The following is a 23,664-nucleotide window of genomic DNA, read 5'->3' on the forward strand; positions in this document are numbered from 1 at the left end:
CAGAAGTTTTCTAAGAAGACTTGCACTCAAGGTTGTAGCACACTGAAAACCTGAGGGGTGAAAGAAGAAAAGAAGATTCCTTTTGGAAAGATTTAGTGGTTCATTTTATTAATTACATTTATATCCTTTTTTTTTCTTTAGAATCTCTGCTTTTTTATGACGTCTTCAGCTCCTGCTACTAGCATCTGTCTCTAATGCAGGTTTTTGTCTCTATTCTACCAGCTGACTACCCAGAAACAAACTCTAGGTGAGCAACTGGCCCAGAGCCACAGAGAGATCGAGATGCAAACGGATTCACTCATCCGTGTGCTACAGGAGAAGGAAGAGATAGCTAAGGAAAAGGCACAGCTGGCTGTGGAACTCACTGCAATGCAGAGACACAAGAAGTTGTTAACAGAGGAGACAGACACATTGAGGTAATGATTATCTCTGATGAAACAAGTGTACATGAAACAGCATAATGGCCTTGAGTTACATGCAAGCAAATTCTGAATTAACATTAGGAAAAACTTCTTAACAGTAAAAACAGTTGCATATTGGAATCAATTATCAAGGGAAGTGGAGGGCTCCCCTTTAATGGATATATTCAATCAGAACAGCCATTTATCAGGAATGCTTTAATTTGGATTCTAAATAGCTCCTTTTAATTCTTGATTTGATGATTCCCTAACCATAAGATTGTGGATTAACTTAAAGCAAGACTCAGTTATGGTAGGATTTGCATGAGATATTTATGTTACTCTTATCAGGTAAGACTTGCTCTATACTTGCTTAAACACATGAGCTTCCAGACTTTAAACAAAGAGATAAAATGCTCACATGAATATGGTCAGGAAATAGAAAAGTATCTCATAATATGTTATATGAGACAGGAGAGCTGAAGGAGGTTTTTCTGCAGTTTCTTGTAAATGTACTCTATCATACATATGTTTATATTTAACCCATTCCTGAATCATAGTAAGTTATTGTTTTACCAAATACATGAGGAGCCATTTAAAATAAAGTTTCATAGTTTTACCACCACAGAGGAAATTAATAATCACAGTGATACTTTCCTGGCCTAAATTAGATAGCTTTACCTCTGTTGCATACTCTTTCAATCTGGAGTAGGTTGTGTGTCTCCCAAGATCATCCAGACCCTTAAAGGACACTGTTGTCCTGGCAGATGAAACACTTGGCTAATTGTTGACTTTAACTAACCTGGACTTCCTATACTGTAGAGGATTTTTTGGTTCTTACTTGACCAACAGTTTACTTCTCCATGGCTTGTATCTCTGATTGTCTGCCTTGCTGTTTCCTTTCTTTTTTTTCCACCTATTTTGTTCTGCCTTGCTGCTTCTGGTTCTCCACATTCCACTGAAGAATACTTGCTTTGTACAGTAACAGTTCTAATAATGCCTCTTTAGTTTTGCTTATGTTGGCTGCCCCAGTGTGATGAATGGGTCAGTTGGGGCAAAAAAGTCAATTATGGAATAGAATAGGAGAACTGTGGTTCAAAGTAAGATCTATGCACAAATGCAACTGTGCTGAAGACATAGTTCAAGAGAGACATTCGTTCCTGAAGAGACAGTGCTTTAACAGATTGGCTGCTGCAGTTCCTACTTGCAAGGCTGAAATTCTCACTATTCTCAAAACAACCAGTGTCCCAAGTCAGAGATTTATCCTTGATCCCAATGTAGTGATGCCAAAATAATTATTAAATTATCATAAAACTGTACTTGCTAATTTCTTACTTCTGTTAATTTCTTGTATGTCAACAGATTTAACATAGCTCTTGCAACTCCATCTCTAAAATCTCAGTGAAATAAAGTTTAGTTCTGCATTGATCAATATGTACATAGTGACTGAAAACTAAAGGAAATCTGAAGAAACATGGTGGTTTTCAACATTCTCTCCATTAACACAACTTATGTTTATTTTACAGTTGTTATGTCTCAGTAGATAGCGGTACCTAGCCAACCTTGTCAAGCACTGTATATGGGTTTAAATGCTAAGAAGGGTCAGGCCTGGTTAGTATTTAGATGAGAGAGCACCAGGGAAGCCCAGGGCTGTAGGCTAGGCTGGGAAGCAAGAAAAAAAAAATCCTGAAAGAAAGCAATGGCAAATTACATCCATACTAAGCTGCTAAGAAAACTCCAGGATGCACTCATGTAGTTACAAGAAGTTGAGCTCGATTTGAGGGTGCTTTTACCTTTATCTTAGCACTGATATCCTGCCTCTTCTACAAGAACAAAAACAAATGTTTATGGTTCTCAGCTATCTTTTCCCACAAATACAGTGCACAGATCTTGCTTTCTGGATTTCACATGAGCACATAGTGTCAGATCCTGTGGTGGGCTGAATCACCAGTGCCAACAAACATTTATATAAATACTAGCTGCACATTAGTCTCTTTTCAAAATTATTGCTTTATGGATGTCTGCGGATTCAAGGAAACTGAGCAAACTCAGGGAGGCAGTGAAGGACAGGAAGGCCTGGCACAATATGGTTCATGGGGTCACGAAGAGTCGGACACGACTTAACGACTAAACAACAAAGCGGATTCAAGGTGAAGACAGCCTAATTGATTGGCACTGATAATATCCTAATGTGCTTTTAGAACAGAGAAGGAATCCCTGGAGACCAGTCTTTTTGAGGCACAAGAGCTGGCAGCGCAACTTGAAGCCCGCAAGGAACAATTAGAAGGAGAAAATCAAAGCATTGATCTTTCCAGAAAGGCACTTCAAGGTACAGTATGCATAATCTGATTCAACAATTCATTTGGATTCAAAAGTTCAGCAAGCCTGACTTTTTTCACTGAGTGACAATATTTCATAAGAGGGGGATCTTTCATTCAAATTCTTAGCTTAGCTAGGTATCTTAAGTCCGCTGTGTGCCAGTCAACTTTTTTTAAACTTCTCAGATGTAATCTGTCTGTGCTAAGATTATGCCTAACACTGGTTGGTTGTTAGCATTCTCATAACTAGTTAAAAAACAGGAAATAGCAGAAGTAAATGAACATTTTCACACTAGTACCATATGCAAAGTGGAGCCTTCAAGAAGCTGTTTTGATACCGAAACTTTTACACTGTTCATAAGTTGGATTTAGGAGTGGACAGTTAGGTGAGCGGTGAGCTGATATATCGAAATGTTGCAGCCATATCACACTGCTGACTCATTTTCAACTGGTAATCTTTTTCACAGATATTATTATCAAGGCAGGTATCTGCCTTCCAATAGTTGTGCATTACATTTGTTTCCTAAGTGAAATTCTTCTGCAGCCACATCACACTGCTGACTCATATTCAGTCTGCAATTAATTACTAGTTGTTTTAATGCTTTTCAACTAACATTTCACATTATTTGCACAGAAAAGATATTGGCTCAATTTCTTAAAGTAGCTACAACTTTTCTGCGGCTTGCATCAAATCTGGAATTAGGAGGGGCTACTTTAATGAACATGAGAATGATGTTTTGCTTATGCAAGATCCCAAGCACTTTTGGGAGAAATCATGTTTTTTAGGTGGTGTTGGAAAACGAGAAAACTCGTACTTTCTACTTTTTCCGGTTGCAGTGCCCATTTTGTTATTCATTTTGGTCAAAAGCAAAAGTGTCCAAAGAAACAAGAAAAATACTTAGCAGTCTTCAATCATTAATATTAGATTTATGGTTCATTTTTCTCAGAACATATCAAATTCTGCAACACTAGAAAATCAGTTTTGTTATAGTAGGACATTGAAAAACTAAAGTACATCTTTCTTTTGAATCACTGATATTCCCAAACGATATTTGTGGGAAATAGTATTAGTTGAAAAACAGAGCAACTCAGTGTCTCGAAGAATTTTTAATTAAAGATTGTTCTAGTCACATCTGATCTCCAGATTGCATCTGTCAACAAATTACTTTTTGGACGTTGCATATCCAAATATGCAATGCTTGCATATGTTAACATGTTGTATATCTCCTCAAGATTATAAATATATTTATACTCTAAAATGGGGAAGGGGGTGATCTTTTGTGCTTCGTATCTGTTACTGTTGTTGTTCTGTTGGTTTTCATCTTCAATGCTTATCCTAGTATTTTGAAATCAAAATTATAATTTTAAAATGAGGATGGGGTATCTTCATCCCATACAGAGCTCTATGCTATCTCCTGAATCACAGTATTTTTGAAATATCACCTTCTGGGGAGCAGAAAAGGGCTATGACCCTTATATGCATGTTTCTGAGGCTCTTGAATGCATTTGACTGTCTACTCTGTGACACAGAATGCTAAACTAGATGGACCATTGGCCTGATCCAGAAAAACTGGACTTATTTGCTGTTTTATCTATTCCGTTTAGTAAGATGGTTAACAGTGTGGCTACAACCAAATTCAAAATCAGATACCACAAAACATATCAGAGCAAACAGTGTTTAAAGACTGTATTAATAAAGAGTAATTAGAGGATGAGATTGTTATCTTTTGGAGGAATAATATTAGTGAACTAAAAGACAATGGTGAAGCCTAGTATGATTGAAATCTTTTTCAACACTGTCTATATTGGAGAATACCAAGGATCTCTTCTGAACAGAGTTTGTTTTCTTTCATAGCGGAATTAGGAAAAGTTCGGCAAGAACTTGAGCTTCAGGAAAGTGCCCTAAGAAAAGAGATAGAGATGTTGAACCACCAGTTGATTCAAACAGAAGAAGAGTGCCAGCTAGCTATAAAACATCAGAAGAAAGCTTTTGAAGAGGACCTTGGAACTCTTAGAAAAGAGAAGGTTGGTGATGCAAGTCCAAGAAGTCAACAGTCCTAGATTAATTTGCAGTGATTGGTATCAAATAGTCCCTACCTCCACAAACTAAAATCAGTTCTAATACATCGTATTGATTTCCAGAGTTGGTAGCTGTGTTAGTCTTTGGAGTAAAAGCAACAAACCATCATGTGACAAAAATTAACATACTTATATGAACTTTAATCAACCACAGTCTATGTAATATTTTGCCATGGAGGTAATATAGACAGCCCAGGGCTGTCTATAATGGTAATCTAGTTTTGAATGATCTGGACAAAACGAAATCAGTCAAAGAGCACTACCTAGCTTTGATGTAAATGTGATAAGTTCTCTTTGTCTATTCTACTCTCATTATTTAGGAGCTCCTAATAGTAATCTGCTAACTTGTTTGGGGGAAATTATATAACTATAATTTCTTCCAACTGCTGTGAGGAGTTACAGCTTCAACCTGCTTTACGTCACAGTCATGAGTGTTTTAGAAGGATGATTGTGAGGTGGGATGCATTTCAAGATAACCCCCCCCAACCCTATGACTCTAAATGTAAAACATTCAAGATTAGTTAGAAAGCCAGGATAGTAGATAATAGAGAGGTGCCATAATTGATTTAACAAGCCTTGACTGCCAGATTCATTCTTCTTATAAAGATTAGACTATAGATCTTCAGTTTCTGGTTTTTGGGATGACAAGCTGAAGAACATACAAACATGGTTAATAGGCCACAAGGTTGTTGCAGCTAAACCTAATAAAAGATCAGGTAAAGGTGTTCTTGGGAGTTATGAATGTGCTGGATGCTCCTCCTCTGTACATCTAATAGAACAGCAGTATCACTGGAACAGGTTTAAGCAGTGAGATGCCATTGTTGAAATAAGTATCAATGCTTAAAACTTTTCTATCAGTTACACAATTCAAAGGAAATCAAACCCAGAGTAAGTACTGAAACTTCAATGCTTAGAACATTGGAGCAGACATAATACTACAGTGAGTACAATGTACATATAATATGATATATACATGACATAAAAGCACTCAGCTATATTTAGTTTGGTTATTTCATATGTATCTATCATGCTATTCCATTATACAAAGTTTAAGAAAAAAAGTAACTAATTTTTTTTTAAAAAGGCAAGAGATGAAAGTAAAAAGAAATCTAATATCTTTATCTTGCAAATTATCAGTTTCCACAATGACCTTATACCACCACTTCTTTAAATGTCACACTTCTCTCTTTCTGAGGATCTCATCAATTCCATCCACACACAACTTTTGCAGTCTTCCCTTTCCTCTCAACTCATTCACTCTTCCTTCATATATTTATTTTGCAGTTTATTTTGCATTTTGAATCAGAATTCTACCAAACATCTTCTCAGGCATGTTAAACAAACTCATTCACTGTATTTGTGTGTGTGTGTGTGTTTCCTCTTGTTACTTTCCCCTTTGCACTGGAGAATAACAACAGCATATTACATATTTTTGCGCAAAGTCTGCACAGAATTATTCAGTCTGCACAAAAACATTAAGTTACCCAGACAACCCTAATGCAAATTTCATCCACTTATTAACATTTCTTCAGGAACATCATCAACTCTTGCAATCTTCCCATTTTTAACATTTCATAGCATTTTTAGTTTAATTTTCAACAGATTTTTTTCCTTGCACATTAATATTTAGACCATTTATTTCAATTTCTGTTCAAAAATTGCACCTTTCAGAATTCCCTTATTTCAGTTTCATCCCAAATACATCCCTTTTATTCTTAATTCCATTGGTACTTGCTGGAGATCTTTGCTTAGAAATCTTCACCCACTTTCAAATAAATTTTTATTTCTACCAAAATTACTTCATATTCTCTTTCAGTTTTGTTCAATCAGTTCCTTGTTCTCTGTGACTATATTCTTTGCATCTTTCTTTTTTGTTCTATACACATGATAAAATATCTTCCTCCCATTTTCATACTTTTGCTGCAATCATTCTCTTATATGCAATTTTCTTCTCATTCAGAACCATTTTCATTCCATCTTTCCACCAAGCATCATTTTTAATATCTCCAGTAAGAGCAATTTGTAACGTAATTCTTTTCACTGTGTTCAAGTAGCTTCCACATCCTCTTTCTTTATAACCATTTTCCACTCATTCTGCAGAGAGATGACTCTGTCATCTAGTTCTTATTTCTTGGTCCCTGTTCTCTTAGCTTTGCAAACACACAACATATCTGTTTTTCTTTCATTTCATCAATAATTTCCAGACTTTACCACTAGTTCCTCTTATATTCCAAGTCATAATCTTCCATATGCTGTGATCATTAACAGATGAGCCCATGAATTTTGACTTGCATCCACTCATAGCTTTAGCCAACCAAGCCTTTTAACGTGGAGTCCTTGGAGGCCACATTATGGGGAGTCCACATTAATGTGGAGTCCAACATATATTCTCTTCTATTCAAGGCTTTTAATGTAATGCTTTTAAATAAGATTTTTTTAAAAAAAGAAGAGTAGACTAGGTTATCAATCTTAGTTCTCCCATGCTACTTGCAGAATTCCTGGCTATGGTAAGGATATGATGCCAGTTTTGGTACATTTTGGCCAGTATACCACAGGGGCAACCAAAGCCCAGTTTTACCCGAGGTGTGCTCATGCTACTCTATGCAAGCTAGAGTTTCCAATCTAGAAATAATCTTGCAAGCCAACATATTGTTGCCAACATCCCACCAACTAGAAGATACATCAGATGTCAGGGCACACTCAAGATTCTTTAATAAGATTTTTTAATAAACAGGGGGAGTAATTATATCTTAATAAAAATGATACAAAAATAGAATAGAATGTAATGTTTAAAAGTTTGACCTTGCAATAGGAATCAACTTTCAAATCTGTCAAACTATGAAGTTCACTGACTGAGTTCAGGCTAGTGGCTGTAAGTCAACTTACTTTAACCTATATTACGTTGTTATTATGAGGATAAAGTGCAAGGAACCCACATAGAAGATCCTTGGAAGGAAAAGTGTAATAGAAACCTGTGTTAATATATGCATGAACAATACTTCTTTATAAGTTACATATTATAATTTTAAAATATTTTATTTATTTTATTTATTTATTATTTATTATTAAATTTGTATGCTGCCCATCTCCCCCCAACGGGTGACTCTGGGCAGCTCACAGTTAAAATCAAAAACCCCATCAACAATTAAAAATACCCCATAAATAATTAAAATAAATCAATCCATTAAAAATCAAGTATAAAAAACAAAACCCTGTACATAAATACTAAAACATTCAAGATGACTGGGGGGGGTGGCAAGGTCAATCACCCCACAAGCCACCTCCACTGGTGCAAGCCCCCATCCGGCCCCCAGGCCTTCTGGCACAGCCAGGATTTCACCCCTTTCCTGAAGGCCATGAGAGTGGGGGCACACCGGACCTCAGGAGGCAGATTGTTCCATAGGGCGGGAGCCACAGCAGAAAAGGCCCTCTGCCTAGACCCCACCAGTCGAAATTCCTTGACTGGTGGGGTATACAACATGCCCCTTCTGCTGGACCAAATGGGGCGGGCTGAAGTAACCGGGGCGAGACGGCTCCTCAGATAACCTGGTCCTGTGTCATGAAGGGCTTTAAAGGTGATGACCAACACCTTGAATTGGACCCAGAAGCAAACTGGCAACCAATGCAGCTTGTGTAAAAGTGGTATTATATGTGCCCTCCTAGGGGCATTCAGAACTGTCTGCCCCGCCACATTCTGCACCAGTTGTAGCTTCTGGATACCCTTCAAGGGTAGCCTCATGTAGAGCATGTTACAGTAATCCAACCAGGTGACCAGGGCATGAATGACCATGTGGAGGGCCTCCTGATCAAGGAAGGGGCATAACTGCTGCACAACATGAAGTTGCACAAAGGCCCTCCTAGCCACGACTGCCATCTGCTCTTCCAACAGGAGTCATGAGTCCATGAGGACCCCCAGATTACGCACCGGGTCTGTCTGGGGTAGTGCGACCCCATCAAGAACCAAAGATGATAAACTCCTAGATCTTGAGGCTCCCCGTACCCACAGCCACTCCATTTTACCAGGGTTCAGTTGAAGCCTGTTGTCCCCCATTCAGGCCCCTACAACCTCCAGGCACTGCAAAAGGGTAGTCACAGCATCACTTAGGACACCTGGGATGGAGATGTATAATTGGGTATCATATCATATTCATCCAAGCATATCATGCATGGATGAATAACCCATGGTCCCAGCACTCCATTTGCAAACATCATGAGATTGTAAAATAACAGATTTCATCAATAGAAATTTTTGTGCTTATTTTCAAAAATATGAATGGGGTGGGAGTACAACACATTAAGGAGGTCTTTAATTCTTATCCTTAGTATCTTGGAAAATGGACTGAAATAATTGCTAAAATTTGGTGCAAAATGGGCAAAATTCAGCTGTACAATTTTCAAGTAAAAATGCAAATATAAGACTTGCTAATAAGACTACAGGACCTTTTGGAGGTAAACTGCTCCCATACCTAGCTTTATGCCTCCTCATCCCAAAATTGAGCAAGAACTAGGCTACATTTTCAGGTCTACCCATTCCAGCAACATTGCCATAGGATTAACCAACAGGTCAGGAGGATGAATTCAGTAAAAGTTGCCTTCCCCCATATTTGACTTCTTGGAGTCTTTATTAGATTGCCCTTATTAGAGTTGCATTTCTGTATAGTCTGAAACTCTATGAGATTGGAAACTCCAGGAAGTCCCAGGAGACAGAACTTTAACCATATTCAGCTCATATTCAGTAGTATTTTACCTGATAAAGACAATGCACTGCTGATACCAGGAGATCCTACGTCTGGCACTGATGGAGGAGAAAGATGAAACTGTGAATTGTCTTCAGCAAGAGAAGGAAGAACTGGTGTCTAAGTATGAAGCTGAGAAGAGAGAGCTCATGGAGGAAATCCTCACTTTGCAGCAGCACAGAGATGAAAGCCTCCTTATGCTAGAAAATGAAAAACAGAAGGTGAGGAGAGATGATTGAAAAGTTATATAAGACAGGAGGAAACTTTGATTCCAATCCCTCCCAGGATAATATCCACTGAGGATATTACAGGGATCTACAGAGAGCTCAGTGAACATGGACTCTCAAAATTCTCCGTAATGGATAATATTCAGAGTTTGTGTGTGTGTGCGTGGGGTATTTTCACCAAAATACTTTTGGAGCTGGTAGAATTGCATCTGCTTCTATTGTATTATATGAAATTGAAAACTTGAGAATTTGTTCAGGTCACAGTTTTAAGCAAAGAAACCTGATTCACTTTTTCTGGACTAATAAGGAAATTGGGACATGGTTATCCTTCCATTTCCATACATTATTTTTTAAAAAAAGAAATAACTTTCTTATTTTAGCATAAAATACATAATAAATATCCTTATTTTGTGGGAAAGTATGTTGAAATGCTACTTTTCATACTTTTTAAAAGATCTGCAGATCGAAATAGAAGTGGATTGCTGATTATATAAACATATAAGAAAACTGACTGGAAATATACTGATGTGTGCATTCTTAGTATCTAATAGCTTTCAGTATCCCTGAGTTGTTTTTTATCATTTGCTGCAAACCTTGCTTTAATGGAAATACAATATTTATTTATTTATTTACTTACTTATTTATTTACTTATTTATTTAATCTTTACTAAACAGTATCACCCATGTAAAATGTAAAGTAGACTGTCCCAATCCCCACCTGCCATTCCAGGGGATCATCCCTGTCCCATGGAGCTATTGCAACTGGCTGATCTTCTATGCCAGGTCTCTGTTGCAGTTTGCTACTATAACTGGACATATAATATTATCCAATTAGTGCTTTATTTTAGTTATAGTTTGTTGAACAAATAAAAGGTGGTCCATAAACCATGGTTACAAATCACAGTAATGTCTTAGCCCAAACCAAACAAAATATACTGTATATGGCTTGGGTTAAGTGTAAATTGGATATTGCTAGCAGCAGTCATTGGGTGCAACAGAGAGAGGCAACTGAAGTAAATAAAAAGTGATATCAAAAAGATCTGCAGGACTTGCAGGCTACTTACCTCTATAGAGGAAAAAGGAAACAAAATAGTCATGTTACCTGTCCATCCATCAAATGTGATTTTGTTTCTCCTGACAAACTTCCCTGAGAATTCTGCTCTAGGGTTGCCTTGAAAAAGTATGGTGTCCTGATGAATTCAGGACACATGAATTGATGACACATCCCTGTAATATTCTTGGCAACAGCACAAAAGTGGTTTCCCATGGCTGCCTTCTATGATGCTTTACAAAATCCCAGTCTAGCTCACAGCTCTGGTACATCTTGGTGGTTTCCCATCTAAGTCCTAAACAGGTCAGACCCTGCTAGGTTACTGAGATCACATATGTTACCATTTAAAAAGTATGTTAATAATGCAAACATTGTTAATAAATAAATAAATATCATAAAATATATTCAGGACAGTGTAAATCTGATAAAGGTGATGAGGGCTTTTCTTCTTACCATCTTCAGGAAGTCTCTCAGAAAGAAGCAGAAAAGAATCTCCTTGTGGAAAAGCTCAGTGAGTTACAACGAGAGCTGAAATATGCCAGGTCTGAGATTGACCAGGTGAAGCTTGAAGCCCTGAAGCGACAGGAACAGGATAAGGTGAGTATGGGCCTTTTTCTGTGACATGGAGGGCAGAATTTCATTCCTCACAGCTCTTTGAGGCCAAAAGAATGCCTAGGACCATACAGATCAGAAGATAATTTCTTATCCTTTCATGTCTAGTAGGGAGAAAGGTTTGCTTGTGACCTTCCATATATGTCACCTTTTATGGAACTCTGTCACAATAAAGCCAGCCTGCTTAAGGGACATCCAGAAAAATGGTGAAAATGTTTTTGTTCTGCCAGGTATATGGAAGAAGTTGGTTTTTATTCTTGCTGCTGTGTTGTTAGGCTTATTCTGTTGGCATTGATTGCTTTGTTACTTTTGCATAGAATTCTAATGATAATAAATCTCGAGTTCTTTTTTTATAAGCAGAAAGAATGTAAATTTAAAATGTTATTGTTGGTTCCTTAGACAATTTTTTAAAAGCTAAGTGGAGCATCTTAAGTATTTTTCAGTATTGTTATTGGGGTGAAAGGTAATAAGGTAAATGGAAATAACAAAACAATACAGGCTTAAAACCTAAAGCTTTGAAATCTGTTTTATCAAATGACTGGATTCACAATACTGTATATTCAACTCAACAGAACCCATAGAAAGTGAAGGGGTTTGTGAAGTTTTATTTTGCTTTTGCTTTTGCTTTTGGTTGAAACATGTAAATTTCTGAAATGTGTTACATTGAGACAGAGTGCTGTAAACTTTTGTTTTCAACTACAGTTAAATTATTTAAAGCATATTATTGAGATGCAGTGGATATCTAGGCAGTGTGCAATATTAGCATACATTTCACACAATTAAAAATAAAGCATATGAAGCAGTTTTTAAAATTAAAACATGTAAATAAAAAAATAACGGCCAGCAGTGGAGGGACAGAATCAGCAGGAGATGTCAAGTGCCAATTAATATTGTTCTGGGTCTCCCCTCCAGTTCTCAGTAATGAAAATCTTAGAGATGCAGCACTTATTCAGGACTCTGTTTCTTTGAAGACTGTGATAAATGGTTTATTTACAACTATATACAGGCTGAAATTAAAGAAAAGATCACAGTATTGCCTGAAAATAATTTCTTCAATAAATAGCTGCTGTGAAAAGCTATAGTCTGTAACTAAGTTTCACATTTGTATTCCAACAGTTTCTAGGGAAATCTATAGTGCCATAAGGGGGCAGTGTTCTTGCAGAAAATAAAGACAGCTCTTTTTTTTTTTTCCTTTTGCCCAGCCAGACAGACTAAAAATGGTAGCTTATTTGAAGCCCTTCCTCATGGCCTTGATATAAATGAGAGGAACAAGGAAAAGAAAATGTGTTTGTATGCCATCTGTCTATATACTGCAGCCTATGAGAACCATCTTTAATATATTTTATACTTTATAAATATATTAAATGTATTTTGATATTTTACTTATTTATTATATTTATGGTTCACCTTTCCTCAAGGAGATGAAAACAGTGTGCATGGGAGATCTCTCCACTTTAGCTGCACAAAAACAACACTTTGTGGTAGTTTGGGTTGAGAAAGAGTTGACTAGCCTACACTGAGCTCCATGGTCAAGGGGGGTCTCCCTAATCCCAGTGCAACAACTTGCCACTCCCTTAGAGAAAGAAAATGTGGAAGGACTGTAGCCTGCCCACTTCCCCACCCCCCACCCCTGTCATAAGTCCCAAGAGATTCCCAGAGGGAGTGCAGCTATTCAAGGAGAAAGCCCAGCCTATTCTTGCTCCATAGATGAGATACACAGATGTGCGAATGACACTGAGGACCAGTTTCTCAGGGCAGCGGTGCCAGTTACAGAAGCAACGAAAGTACTCCTAGTTACAAGACTGAAGTGTGCAAGGGAAAAATCTCGTCAGGAGTGGAAAAGACAGAAAAAAAAGTGCTGGGGTATAAGAGGGGACTGGACTCTCAAGTTGACCAAGGGCAATCAACTGTTTTTAAACAGCATGGGCAAATAGTTTTTAACACCTTTCCTGAACCACTGTAGCCTTAATTTGAATCACAGTCCTTTACAGTTGCTTTTAATGTTTTCTTTTTTAATGCAAGAAACTTGATTCATGGATCTTCATGGACCTTATGTCATCAAGGTGTTTACTTATTGTCTTTTTTTTAAAGCAAATCTGTGCTTGGAATACATTGGAATGTAGTTAATTGGAATTCCAGTTAATTGGAATTAATGTGGCATAGCAATGAGGATAAAATACCAACAGCTACAGAAAGTTTTCAGAAGGAAAGAGGTAGTGCAGGAAAACCTTGTTAACTGTAAGTATATAAGGGAGCATGGAAAGATGATGTCATGAGGGCATCTAGCATGGGGACATAGACATTCTTTGATTAGGCTCCCTTCTCCTGGCTCCACATTTTGTTTCCCATAATGCACCTCTGGGTTTTTTCTTTTCCTTTTTTCAATAGCCCTATGTGGGATTGTTTGGTTCTGCTTTTAAATAAAAACACATTGGCAATATCAACCAGGGCCCTCTTGTATCTCCAGAGAGATCTATTCACAAGCTTGCAAAGCACAGCCTCTTAAGACAAAGCAAACAAACAGCACAACAAGGGTGAGAAACCCCACCAGAACAAATTTGAAAAGCATTTCAGCTGGAAAGATTGACTGAGAACCAACAGAAAGCCAGCTTTAAAACAAATAAATTCCCTGAAGGACTGTAAACAGTAACCCCACCCCAACTGCTCAGAGCAGCACAGAATGATAGAAATGGATGTGACCTGCCCTGTTGCTGTGATTTCCTGGCAATCTTATTTCTAGCCCTCAGTCTTCTTGCTTCTTGAAACAACTTTAAGCTGCATTGATGACTGTGATTATTCTGAGACAGAGGGAGATTGGACATGATTCAGTGAGCTATTTTCTGCAAGGTAGTACATGCAGAAACAGAGTAGGAACAGAGGCTGGAACAGAGAAGGGCGAGGTAACAAATGCAAGCCAGATGCTCCTCCCCAGGGCAAGGATGTTGCAATTCATAGCTGGAAGCCGCATGGCTGTGTTCCATGCATGGTCCAAACTCCATCCTCCTTGGAGAAGCTTATGAGTGGCTTGCAATGCAGTGAGCAAGTTCTTGGCTACAGAAGAAAAGATCTTGCCCAAGAGCATCTCATTTCCTGGAGCTCCCCCTCTCTGAATCCCCAGAGGAGCTCCCTTCAGCCTAGATGGCAAAACACAGCCTCCCAAACTCAACAAGGGAAGCAGAAATCGTCCTGCTCTACTCTGGGAACTGCAGTGCCTGCCAGTGGTTCCCTCCCCCCTCCCCCACACACAGAGGAATGGAGGGATTATATGATGTTATTTCTACTTTTCCAGTAGTGTAACTCTGCTTCCATATCATTTAAAAGACTGATCCATATGATTTATTCAAAGAGAAGCCAACTGTTTTTAATAATAATAATAATAATAATAATAATAATAATAATAATAATAATCAGCAGCGGCAGCAGCAGCAGCAGCAGCAGCAGCAGCAACAAAGCTAGTATACCATGAAGGCTTACTGAATACCAAAGAGACCAAACTGGCCTACAAGAAAGACCAAATGAAGAATAGAAAAGTGACATGGCAAGGCAAAGTACTACATGGCCAGTACCCCAAAAAACTAGCAGGCAAAGCAGATAACAACAGGACCTGGCAATGGCTAAGAGCAGGAAAGTTGAAGAAAGAGACAGAGGGGCTAATTCTGGCCGCACAGACCAAGCCTTAAGAACAAATGCATATAGCCAGAATTGAGAAGACAGCAACAGACAGCAAACGCTGCCTCTGCAAAGAAACTGAAGAAACAGTGGACCACCTAGTTAGCTGCTGCAAGAAGATCACACAGACTGATTACAAACAACAGCATGACAAAATAGCAACAATGGCATTGGAATATCTGCAAGAAACACCATTTGCCTGCAAGCAAGAACTGGTGAGACCACAAAAGTAAAAGAAAATGAAGAAGCCAAAGTGCTCTGGGACATTAGAATTCAAAGAGACAAGCACAGGCCACACAACACCCCAGACTTAACAATTGTTAATAAGAAAGACAAAAAAGTCTGGATAGTGGACATTGCAATACCTGGAGACAGCAGAATAGAAGAGAAAGAACTGGAGAAAATCACAAAATACAAAGACCTGCAAATAGAAGTAGAACAACTGTTTTAAAGAAAGCAAAGGTGCCTTGGGTGCAATCCCAAAACATCTGGACATCACTTGAACACCATCAGCACTGACAAAATCACCATCAGTCAATTGCAAAAGGCAGCTTTACTTGGAACAGCTTATATCCTGCAACAATACCTTTAACACCATCAAACAACAGCATCTGCCTATCCCAGGTCCTTGGGAAGACTCGATAGGTGGATAAAAATGCCAAATCCAGTCTAAACATCTGGCTGACTGTGTGACCAATAATAATAATAGCAATATACTTTCCCCTTTTTCATCAGAGTAACAAAACACTGAAACATGCATATGCATGCTGGCTAGGAATTCTGGCAGTTCCATTGCAAACACATCTAGAGATCACAAGTTTGGCAGTTGTCTTAAAGTGCTTCAAGATTTACCTGGCTACCCCGCTAAAATTTGAGGCAATGTATGCAATGAGGTGATGACAACGAATATGCTGGCTAACACTGCCTCACATGTAACATTCCTGTACCAGGGCTGCAGCCATCTATAGATGTCAATTCTGCAATATAGGGAGAGTAATAAGCATAGACACAGGGATAAGTCAGTGGGCAAAGCTAGTTAGCATATCCTGCTCTCTAATCAGATTATCAGACTACTTGAATTAATACAACTATCTCTGAAATAACTTTCTGCAAGAGATCACAGCTCCCCTTTAGCCTAGAGACAGTTCAAGCTGTGCTGCCTAGGAATTCTGGAAATGATAGTTCCACACATCTGGAAGTCACAGGGTTGAAAAAATTTGGACTATCCTAAATCAGAGGATCAGAATGATCAGTGATATTTCCTCCAAGAAGCCCTGTGATGTGGGTGATAGTTGTTTCCAAATTATAAATGGAATGATTTAGGAAGCCAGATGTGCCCAATAGTGTCCTCAGGCCAATACCTCTGACATTCATTATTAAATAACCATAAGTGAATTATTAAGTATTCTGAAGTCTAACTATTTTTAGTCTATACCACTTGGTTAGCTTTGGAAATGGTTTTGCCCTCCAGATGTATTGGATTACACCTTCCAACAGCCACAGTCAGGATGACTGACTATTCTAGCTACAGATAATAAATTGTCAACACATCTGGAAGGTATAGGATTGGGAAAGATTGATGTTGTTTGAAGAATCTTGGGCGATGTGCCTATGTAGACTAAATCCTATGGTCAGGATTGGGCCAGAGTCTCAGACTGCTGCTTCTTACATAGCACTAGGGGGCACTCAGTATCCACGAGTCAATCTCCTATGTAGGCAAGAGTCTTTTATTGTAAGAATAAAGATAAAAATTTAGAAAAATATCTAAATATAAGCCCATAGCAGCAGGACCTAAGTCTTGGATAGCATAGGTAAAGCTATACAAGAATAATAGACCAGATTTAATCAGAACACAAATATACTGAATGTCCCAAATTGATCAGTATTTCATCTGCAGGGGGAAACTATTTTATTTCAGTGGAACTTCTGATGTTTTGAATAATCATATTTTATTAAAAAGTATGGGCTCAGATGGATAGATGTAGAGAAGACAGGCAATTTAAATTTAGTAAAAAGTATGTGGAAATTTGGAAAGTAAGAGGATATAAAATGTGCAGTAAACTCTCCCAGTTTGATAGTCACTAGAGAGCTAATTACTCTAGATGAAAGTAAGTTATTATGAATTTTGAACAATAGTTTTAATAAATGTTTTCTATGTATGGGAAGAATGAAGGTTTAATATCAGCTGGCCATAGAGCAATGCCCTTTGATGTCAGACCAACCTCATTGATTTATTTTGTAACCCTCTGTAACCCTGGAGTCTGCAATTTGGTTGAAAAGTAATCTTTCTTCTCCTTTTTCTACAATTTTAATATGTAGATAGCCATTATTATTTATGAAACATTGTCAAAAAAGCAAATAGATTAACAAGACAATACAAATATATTCAACACTACATTACAAATATTCCCTAATACCCAATCCTTCCTTTTCTGTTCTTTAGACTCATCTGGGCAAATTTAACTCATGCCTTCAGATTTTCTATTATTGTTGTTATTTATTAGGTTTATTAGGGTTTTTCAATAGATAAGCAAAAGTTTCTAAGTGCCTAGCAGAGCCACCTTTTCCATCATAGCCAGTTGTTATTCCTTCAGCATTTCACACAAGGTTTCCTTCCAATACCCATGGAAATGATCTGTCATGGTAACCATGAATTCCTGAACTGCACCTGAACCCAACCCCAAAGACTAGAAGTTGAAGTCCCCCAGGGAGATGCCAATATACACCCAGAGATGAGATCCTTGAGTCCTTGTGTAGCAAGGTGGTTACCTTTTCTCTTTTTTCACTCTTCCTCTGTTGCCTGTCTCCTACCCAAGGAACAAAATAATCCCCTCCATGCCTTCTCCCACTGTTCTTCCACTTTCCCATAAACCAATCCAGTATACTGAGCCCTGAACAAAGCAAGACTTAATCAGTCCACTCACAGCTGACTCACTTGCCCTCTTCCTTGTCTAGTTAAGTTTGGATATTTCTGGCCACTCTTCTCTCTCTCTTTTTGTTCCAGCCTGCTTCATCCTTCATGCAGCTGCAGCTCTGTATTTTTGTCTTCTGGCCTTTGAGCTTTGCAACAGTCATTCTATTTCCACTGCTCCTCATACTGGCCACCACCTTCCTTCATGCTGGCCAACTGGTCTCTAATGGTAGCACCAACAGATAAATCCATCCTTGAAAACAGTAATCACAGGACAACTATGACACCAGGACCCTGATTTCAATTTCTGGCCTCTAATTTCTGCCAATTTCTGGCCTCCTCAATCTATGCCACCAGCCCATGCTACCTGATCCAGTGCAATTTTTCTCAGCCTTGCTTGCCTGCCTTCAGCTCAAATCAGGCAAGATACAGCTCCTGTCTGTCTTAGTTCCTCTTTCTAGATATCCATCCCTTTTCCAGTCTCAGCTCTTTACCTTTTTCTGTTCCATCCACACCATTGTTATTGTTCAGTCATTAAGTCGTGTCTGACTCTTCGTGACCGCATGAACCATATCGCGCCAGGCTTTCCTGTCCTTCACTGCCTCCCTGAGTTTGCTCAGTTTCATGCTCATTGCTTCAGTGGTGCTATCTAAATCCACACCATACCTCAACACTTATCTACACTTGGTATGGTAACAGTGGTAGTAACCTACCCAGCTAAAGCTTCCAAGCTAAAACTACAGTGGTACCTCGGGTCACGAACACTTCTGTTCACGACCAATTCGGGTCACGAACAGCTCCGTTCGCAAAATTTTGCTTCTGTTCGCAAACACCGGTTCGGGTGATGAACAGGATCTGCGGCCATTTTCCCTCCTGTGACACGTGGTCGTGGCTTCCTGTAGGGAGGGGGACTCTCCCTCCAAGCAATAACCGCCTCCCCACCCGCCTTCCTGTCCTCCACACCAGAAGTCGCGTCGAGCAAGGTTAGCGTTCTCTCTCTTCGTACTGTATTTTGCTTCATATTTTTGTGGTTTAAAAAAAAAATACATATGGTTCAGAACGGATTAACCGTAATTACATTGAACCTTATGGGAAAATTTGATTCGGGTCGTGACCAATTCGGGTCGCAACCAGAGTCGCGGAATGAATTAAGTTCGTGAACCGAGGTACCACTGTAATACAGCTGCACTATGCAGAGTGCTTTTGTTACTGGATCAAATTAAAAGAGGAGCAGTAGCCCAGTAATACATTGCATGTTTTGCATGCATAAGATCCAAGTTTAATCTGTTAGCCTTAGGGCATAACAGCTGCTGCCAGGAAGATGCTGGAAAATTGCTCAGTCAGAATATCAGTATTGGTCTAGACTAACAAATAGTCTGATCTGCTACGAGATTGCTTCTGCAGTCTTCTGACATACCCCACATTTTCCATTTCATGCAGAAATTAGCTTCATGTGAAAAGCCATTTTGAATTCAGCTTCATGAGGAAAGCCATCTCTTTGAGTGTTGAATCCATGCATCCTCTTAAACGCTTAGTGCAGCATGTGCAAAGGCTTGCCCATGTCACCTGGATGTCTTCAGTAGTTTCAGAACAGTTTCCCCCTGAATAATTTGCTGATCCGTAGCAAAAACACTTAGGGGAACATGCACCCTTAGGAATGAACAAGCACTTATACCTGACACTGATTGTGTAGATGGAAGAACGGGAATGGGCTGGTAAGAAGGGAAATAATTTGCATTTTAATTAGCAACAAGTTTCCAAATTGTCCGATATTGCTTAGACATCTCCAAATATTTTTGTTTGATTGACAAATGGATGGATGGATGGATGGATGGATGGATGGATGGATGGATGGATGGATGGATGGATAGCCTACCTTCTGTGTAGGAGTTTCAGGTGGCATTCATAGCATTCCCCCCTCCTATTTTTCTTCACAACAACCCTGAGGGAGGTTGGGCTGAGAGGGAATAACTGATCCAAAGTCAACAAATGCATTCCCATGGTGAAGGGTGGACTAGGACTTGTCCACATCTTTTTTACATGAAATACAGTCAGGCCTTAAGCCAAGCTATTAAAAAAAAATAAATCTTAATTCACTGGAAAGGCTCTCTTATTTATTTATGTTAATAGTTATATTCCATCTACTTAAACTTCCTCTGCAAAATCACAAATTTTAAAATAATAAAACACTACAACTTAAACAAATGGTTTAAAATGCCAAGCACACTACAACTATATTGATAAAGAAAACCACCCACAACAAATCAATACCACAGAAGTAAATTACACCCTGATGATCTTAATGGGTCTTCAAGCAATCTTAAAGCTACATTTAAAAGGTGATAAAGAGCCAGGGAGAGGAAAAAACAGTGTTCACCAAGTGCTAAGAGGACCACAATTCTGGTGCCAGGTGAGATTTTGTGGGAACTATACCACAATTAAAGCATCATTGCTGGAAAGGCAATTTCTCTAATACTACACAAGATCAGTGGAGGGTGCCCTATAACAGACTTTGGAAGATGATCAGCCCCAAGGTGGTTCCATGTAAGCCCCAGCGGCTATTTGGGATGTGGTGGTAGTAACCACAGTACAAGGAGGAAGAAATATAAGGGGTTCATTTGACAAACCAAGCATAAAACCAGGAACATATATTGCAATCCTATCCTTCCCAACAAGAAATCCAACTAAGAACCCACCAAAATCCCCTTTATCACTATTGTCAGGCCACCAGTCCCCCCCCCACCCCCCGCATGAGGAAGTAGAATTAAAGAAGGACGGGGAAAAATCTCTTCCTCTTCAGAGGAAAATAGGTTGGCCACTTCAAGTTCAACAGAAGCACACAGAGAACTCCCCATGGAAGTTCAGTCCTTCTGGCCAGATGTTACAAGTCACTGCAGGGCAGACTCTTCTGCCAAGATGATGGAAAGTGCAGCTGCTTGCTGGACTGGTTTCTGTGAGGCAGTCATGAAGAACAGAGGCTGAGAGGAATGAAATGCCTTCACCTGCTCCCTCAGCTGCCATACTTCCTTTGCTGAGCCCTGGGATGTTTGGCAGGAGCCACCTTGAATTCTATTTTGAACATTTATTGGATAATACACATCCAGTATTATTCATTTTTACTCTTTATGTCACAGAGTCAGTAGGTAGCAGCACCAGCTAATCTTCTCTGGACTCAGAAGCTAAGGAGGATCACACCTTGTTAGTACTTGGATGGGAGAGTTCCAAGGAATCCTGAGTTGCAGGCTAGACTGGGAAGGCAAAAGCATCTTGGAAGAAGGCAGTAACCAAGAGTTCCCATACTGTTGCCAAGAATGCTGCATGAATGTGTTCAGGAAGCCACCAGGAGTTGAACATTTGAAGGAAGTTTACCTTTTACAGTAGTACAATGTGCAGTGCGTGTTTGAATTGTATTACACTGCTGTACACTTTCTGAGGCACCAAATGATAATCTGAAAACAACAACAACCTATGATTAATATTCACGGTACCTCTCTTCTCCCTAGTAAAACTATCAAGGGTAGAATCATAGGACTGGAAGGGGCCATTTAGCTGGGGATTGAACTTGATATTTGATACAAAGTTCAACCCAAGCTCAGTGCAGGAATCATATTAAAGTATCCCCAGCAGATAGATATCCAGGCTTTGCCTAAACATATCCAGTGAAGGAGAGCCCAACACTTCTCTGAGTAATGGGTTCTAATGTCCAATTTGTCTTACTGTAAGAAGTTTTCCCTAAAGTTCACACAGGCTCAACTACATTGCCTAAAATTCCTTGTTGCTACTTGCACTGGCTGGGGTTTCTCAAAAGTTGTCCAACAGATCTAAAGGTTACCTGGTTCCCTATTTGTGCTATACATCAGCATTGCACTAGTTGCAACACTAAAGTCACATGCAACTCCCATCTCAAGCTTTGGGTTACAGTCCCCATAGTCCCACTAAAATTTGCAGTTAAGTTGATCTTTTAAAATGTGATTGAAAGGAAATATTAAATATATGATGAGTAATCATATTAACTGAATTAACCTAGAATTCATTACTTTTAAATTAATGTTAATTTAAATAAAATGTAGTTTTAATCCAGATACTGCTCATTTGTTTATCCTGGCCTTGGTCTTGTTCTGGAGTACAGTCCTTGGTATGTCACTCAACCAACTTGCATGTTGCTTCTGTACTCTATACCTTAAAGTTCAGTTTGCATCTTATAAAACTGTAGCAGCAGTAAGAATATAAGCAATCTATTGTTGCTTACATTTTCCAACTTCCATAGAACATCTTGGCTCTAATTTCTAGTATCTTCCTTTTCTCTTTTGCCAAGGGGTTCATTTCCCATAAAAGAGACAAATGTTCCAATTAGCAGTTTTTACTAGATGACTAAGTTGCTTGTCTCAGCTCTGTTGGTTAGATGATCCCATGCCATGGGAGAGGAAGAACACATAATGCGTGAGTTACAACAGGCAAATGTGTGGATATTTTTATTTTTCCTTTTCTGACCCACAGAAAAGGCTATTAATTCAGCCTATTGATATTTTGAGTGTTTGTCAAAACTTTTGGATCTGCTGCTTGGACTGATGTAATTTTAGAAGTAGAGTATAGGATTTTGATTATTTGGTAGCAGAAAAGGACCAACTCATCAACCTTTATGTTCCTGCTGAGCCTGTTTGAGATCAAAACATATTCACATCATACAATAAGTCTAGTGAGATCCAAATACTTGCTATTGCCCACATTCTGACCAGGGTGTTGCTGAGTTAAGCCAGGGTGGCATATATGATCTAATCGGTCTCTTTCAGTTTTGGTATGTGATGACTCTATGAACTGTTACTCAGTTCATACAATGATTAACTGTCAGAAAACAAAAAGCAAAACAAAACTCTCAAACAAGATGGAAGGTACCTTCTAGTACCATACAAAGTTCTGTTGATGGAAGTTGTTAGCAAGTGTTTAGGTTTAGAGCAACCTTCCCATACTGGGTCCTGGGAACTTTCCAGAGATGTGGATTTCAACTCCTAGAATTCCCCAGTTTGGCCATTGCTGAGAATTCTGGGACAAAGTCCACATGTGGGGGACACCCAAGTTGGGACAACTGGCCTAGAGGATCAAGAGTAGCTTAATGGCATCTGCAATAGAGGTTTGTGGGCAGTTGAAAAGGAGGACAGTCTAAGATCCTGCCTAAGACAGAAAGTCAGGCCAACTAGAACTTTCTCCCAGCTCAGTATGTTGCAACTACTGTATCATTGAGAGAACAGGAATAATTTTGATTGGTTTGGTTGGCTCATAGCTCACATTAAGCCATAACATGGTTTAGGTTGGTTGAGATACTGTTATTTGTAAGTAATGGTTTGGTGTGTTATACAAGCAGAATGTTATGGCTTGTTCAACAAAACTTTGGTTATACAACTGTAACTTAACATGATTGTAAGCACAAAACACTCTATAGCACTTAAGAAAATAGTCATGAAATCACTGAAACAGTCATGGGGTAGGCTCTTTGTTCACTAATATCTTTAAGGGAACCTAGCCTATACTGTAGCGATAGAACGAGCTGCTGGCATAACGATGCATTGCTTTGGCTCTCCTCTATGTTTTACTGTTGGCTGGAGTTCTGTGGTATAGAAAACAGTGAGATAAGGCTGCATAAATCATGGCCTGTGGTCAAGGAAAAG

General features: G+C 38.9%; 1 protein-coding gene across 1 annotated transcript in view; it reads left to right on the forward strand.

The window, feature by feature from the left end:
* Positions 1–23,664, forward strand: part of CROCC2 (ciliary rootlet coiled-coil, rootletin family member 2) — a 100,649-nt gene that overhangs the window by 45,333 nt on the left and 31,652 nt on the right. Inside the window, exons 18-22 of the mRNA XM_088132085.1 lie at positions 223–416; positions 2,600–2,727; positions 4,572–4,741; positions 9,573–9,752; positions 11,272–11,406. Coding sequence (XP_087988211.1) covers positions 223–416; positions 2,600–2,727; positions 4,572–4,741; positions 9,573–9,752; positions 11,272–11,406 — 807 coding nt within the window. The remainder of the gene's footprint in view (positions 1–222; positions 417–2,599; positions 2,728–4,571; positions 4,742–9,572; positions 9,753–11,271; positions 11,407–23,664) is intronic.

The sequence above is a fragment of the Python bivittatus genome, unplaced genomic scaffold, assembly GCF_059951505.1.
Source record: "Python bivittatus isolate LINGU-HERP-01145 unplaced genomic scaffold, Pbiv_v1 ctg000980_np1212, whole genome shotgun sequence".
Lineage (NCBI taxonomy): Eukaryota > Metazoa > Chordata > Lepidosauria > Squamata > Pythonidae > Python > Python bivittatus.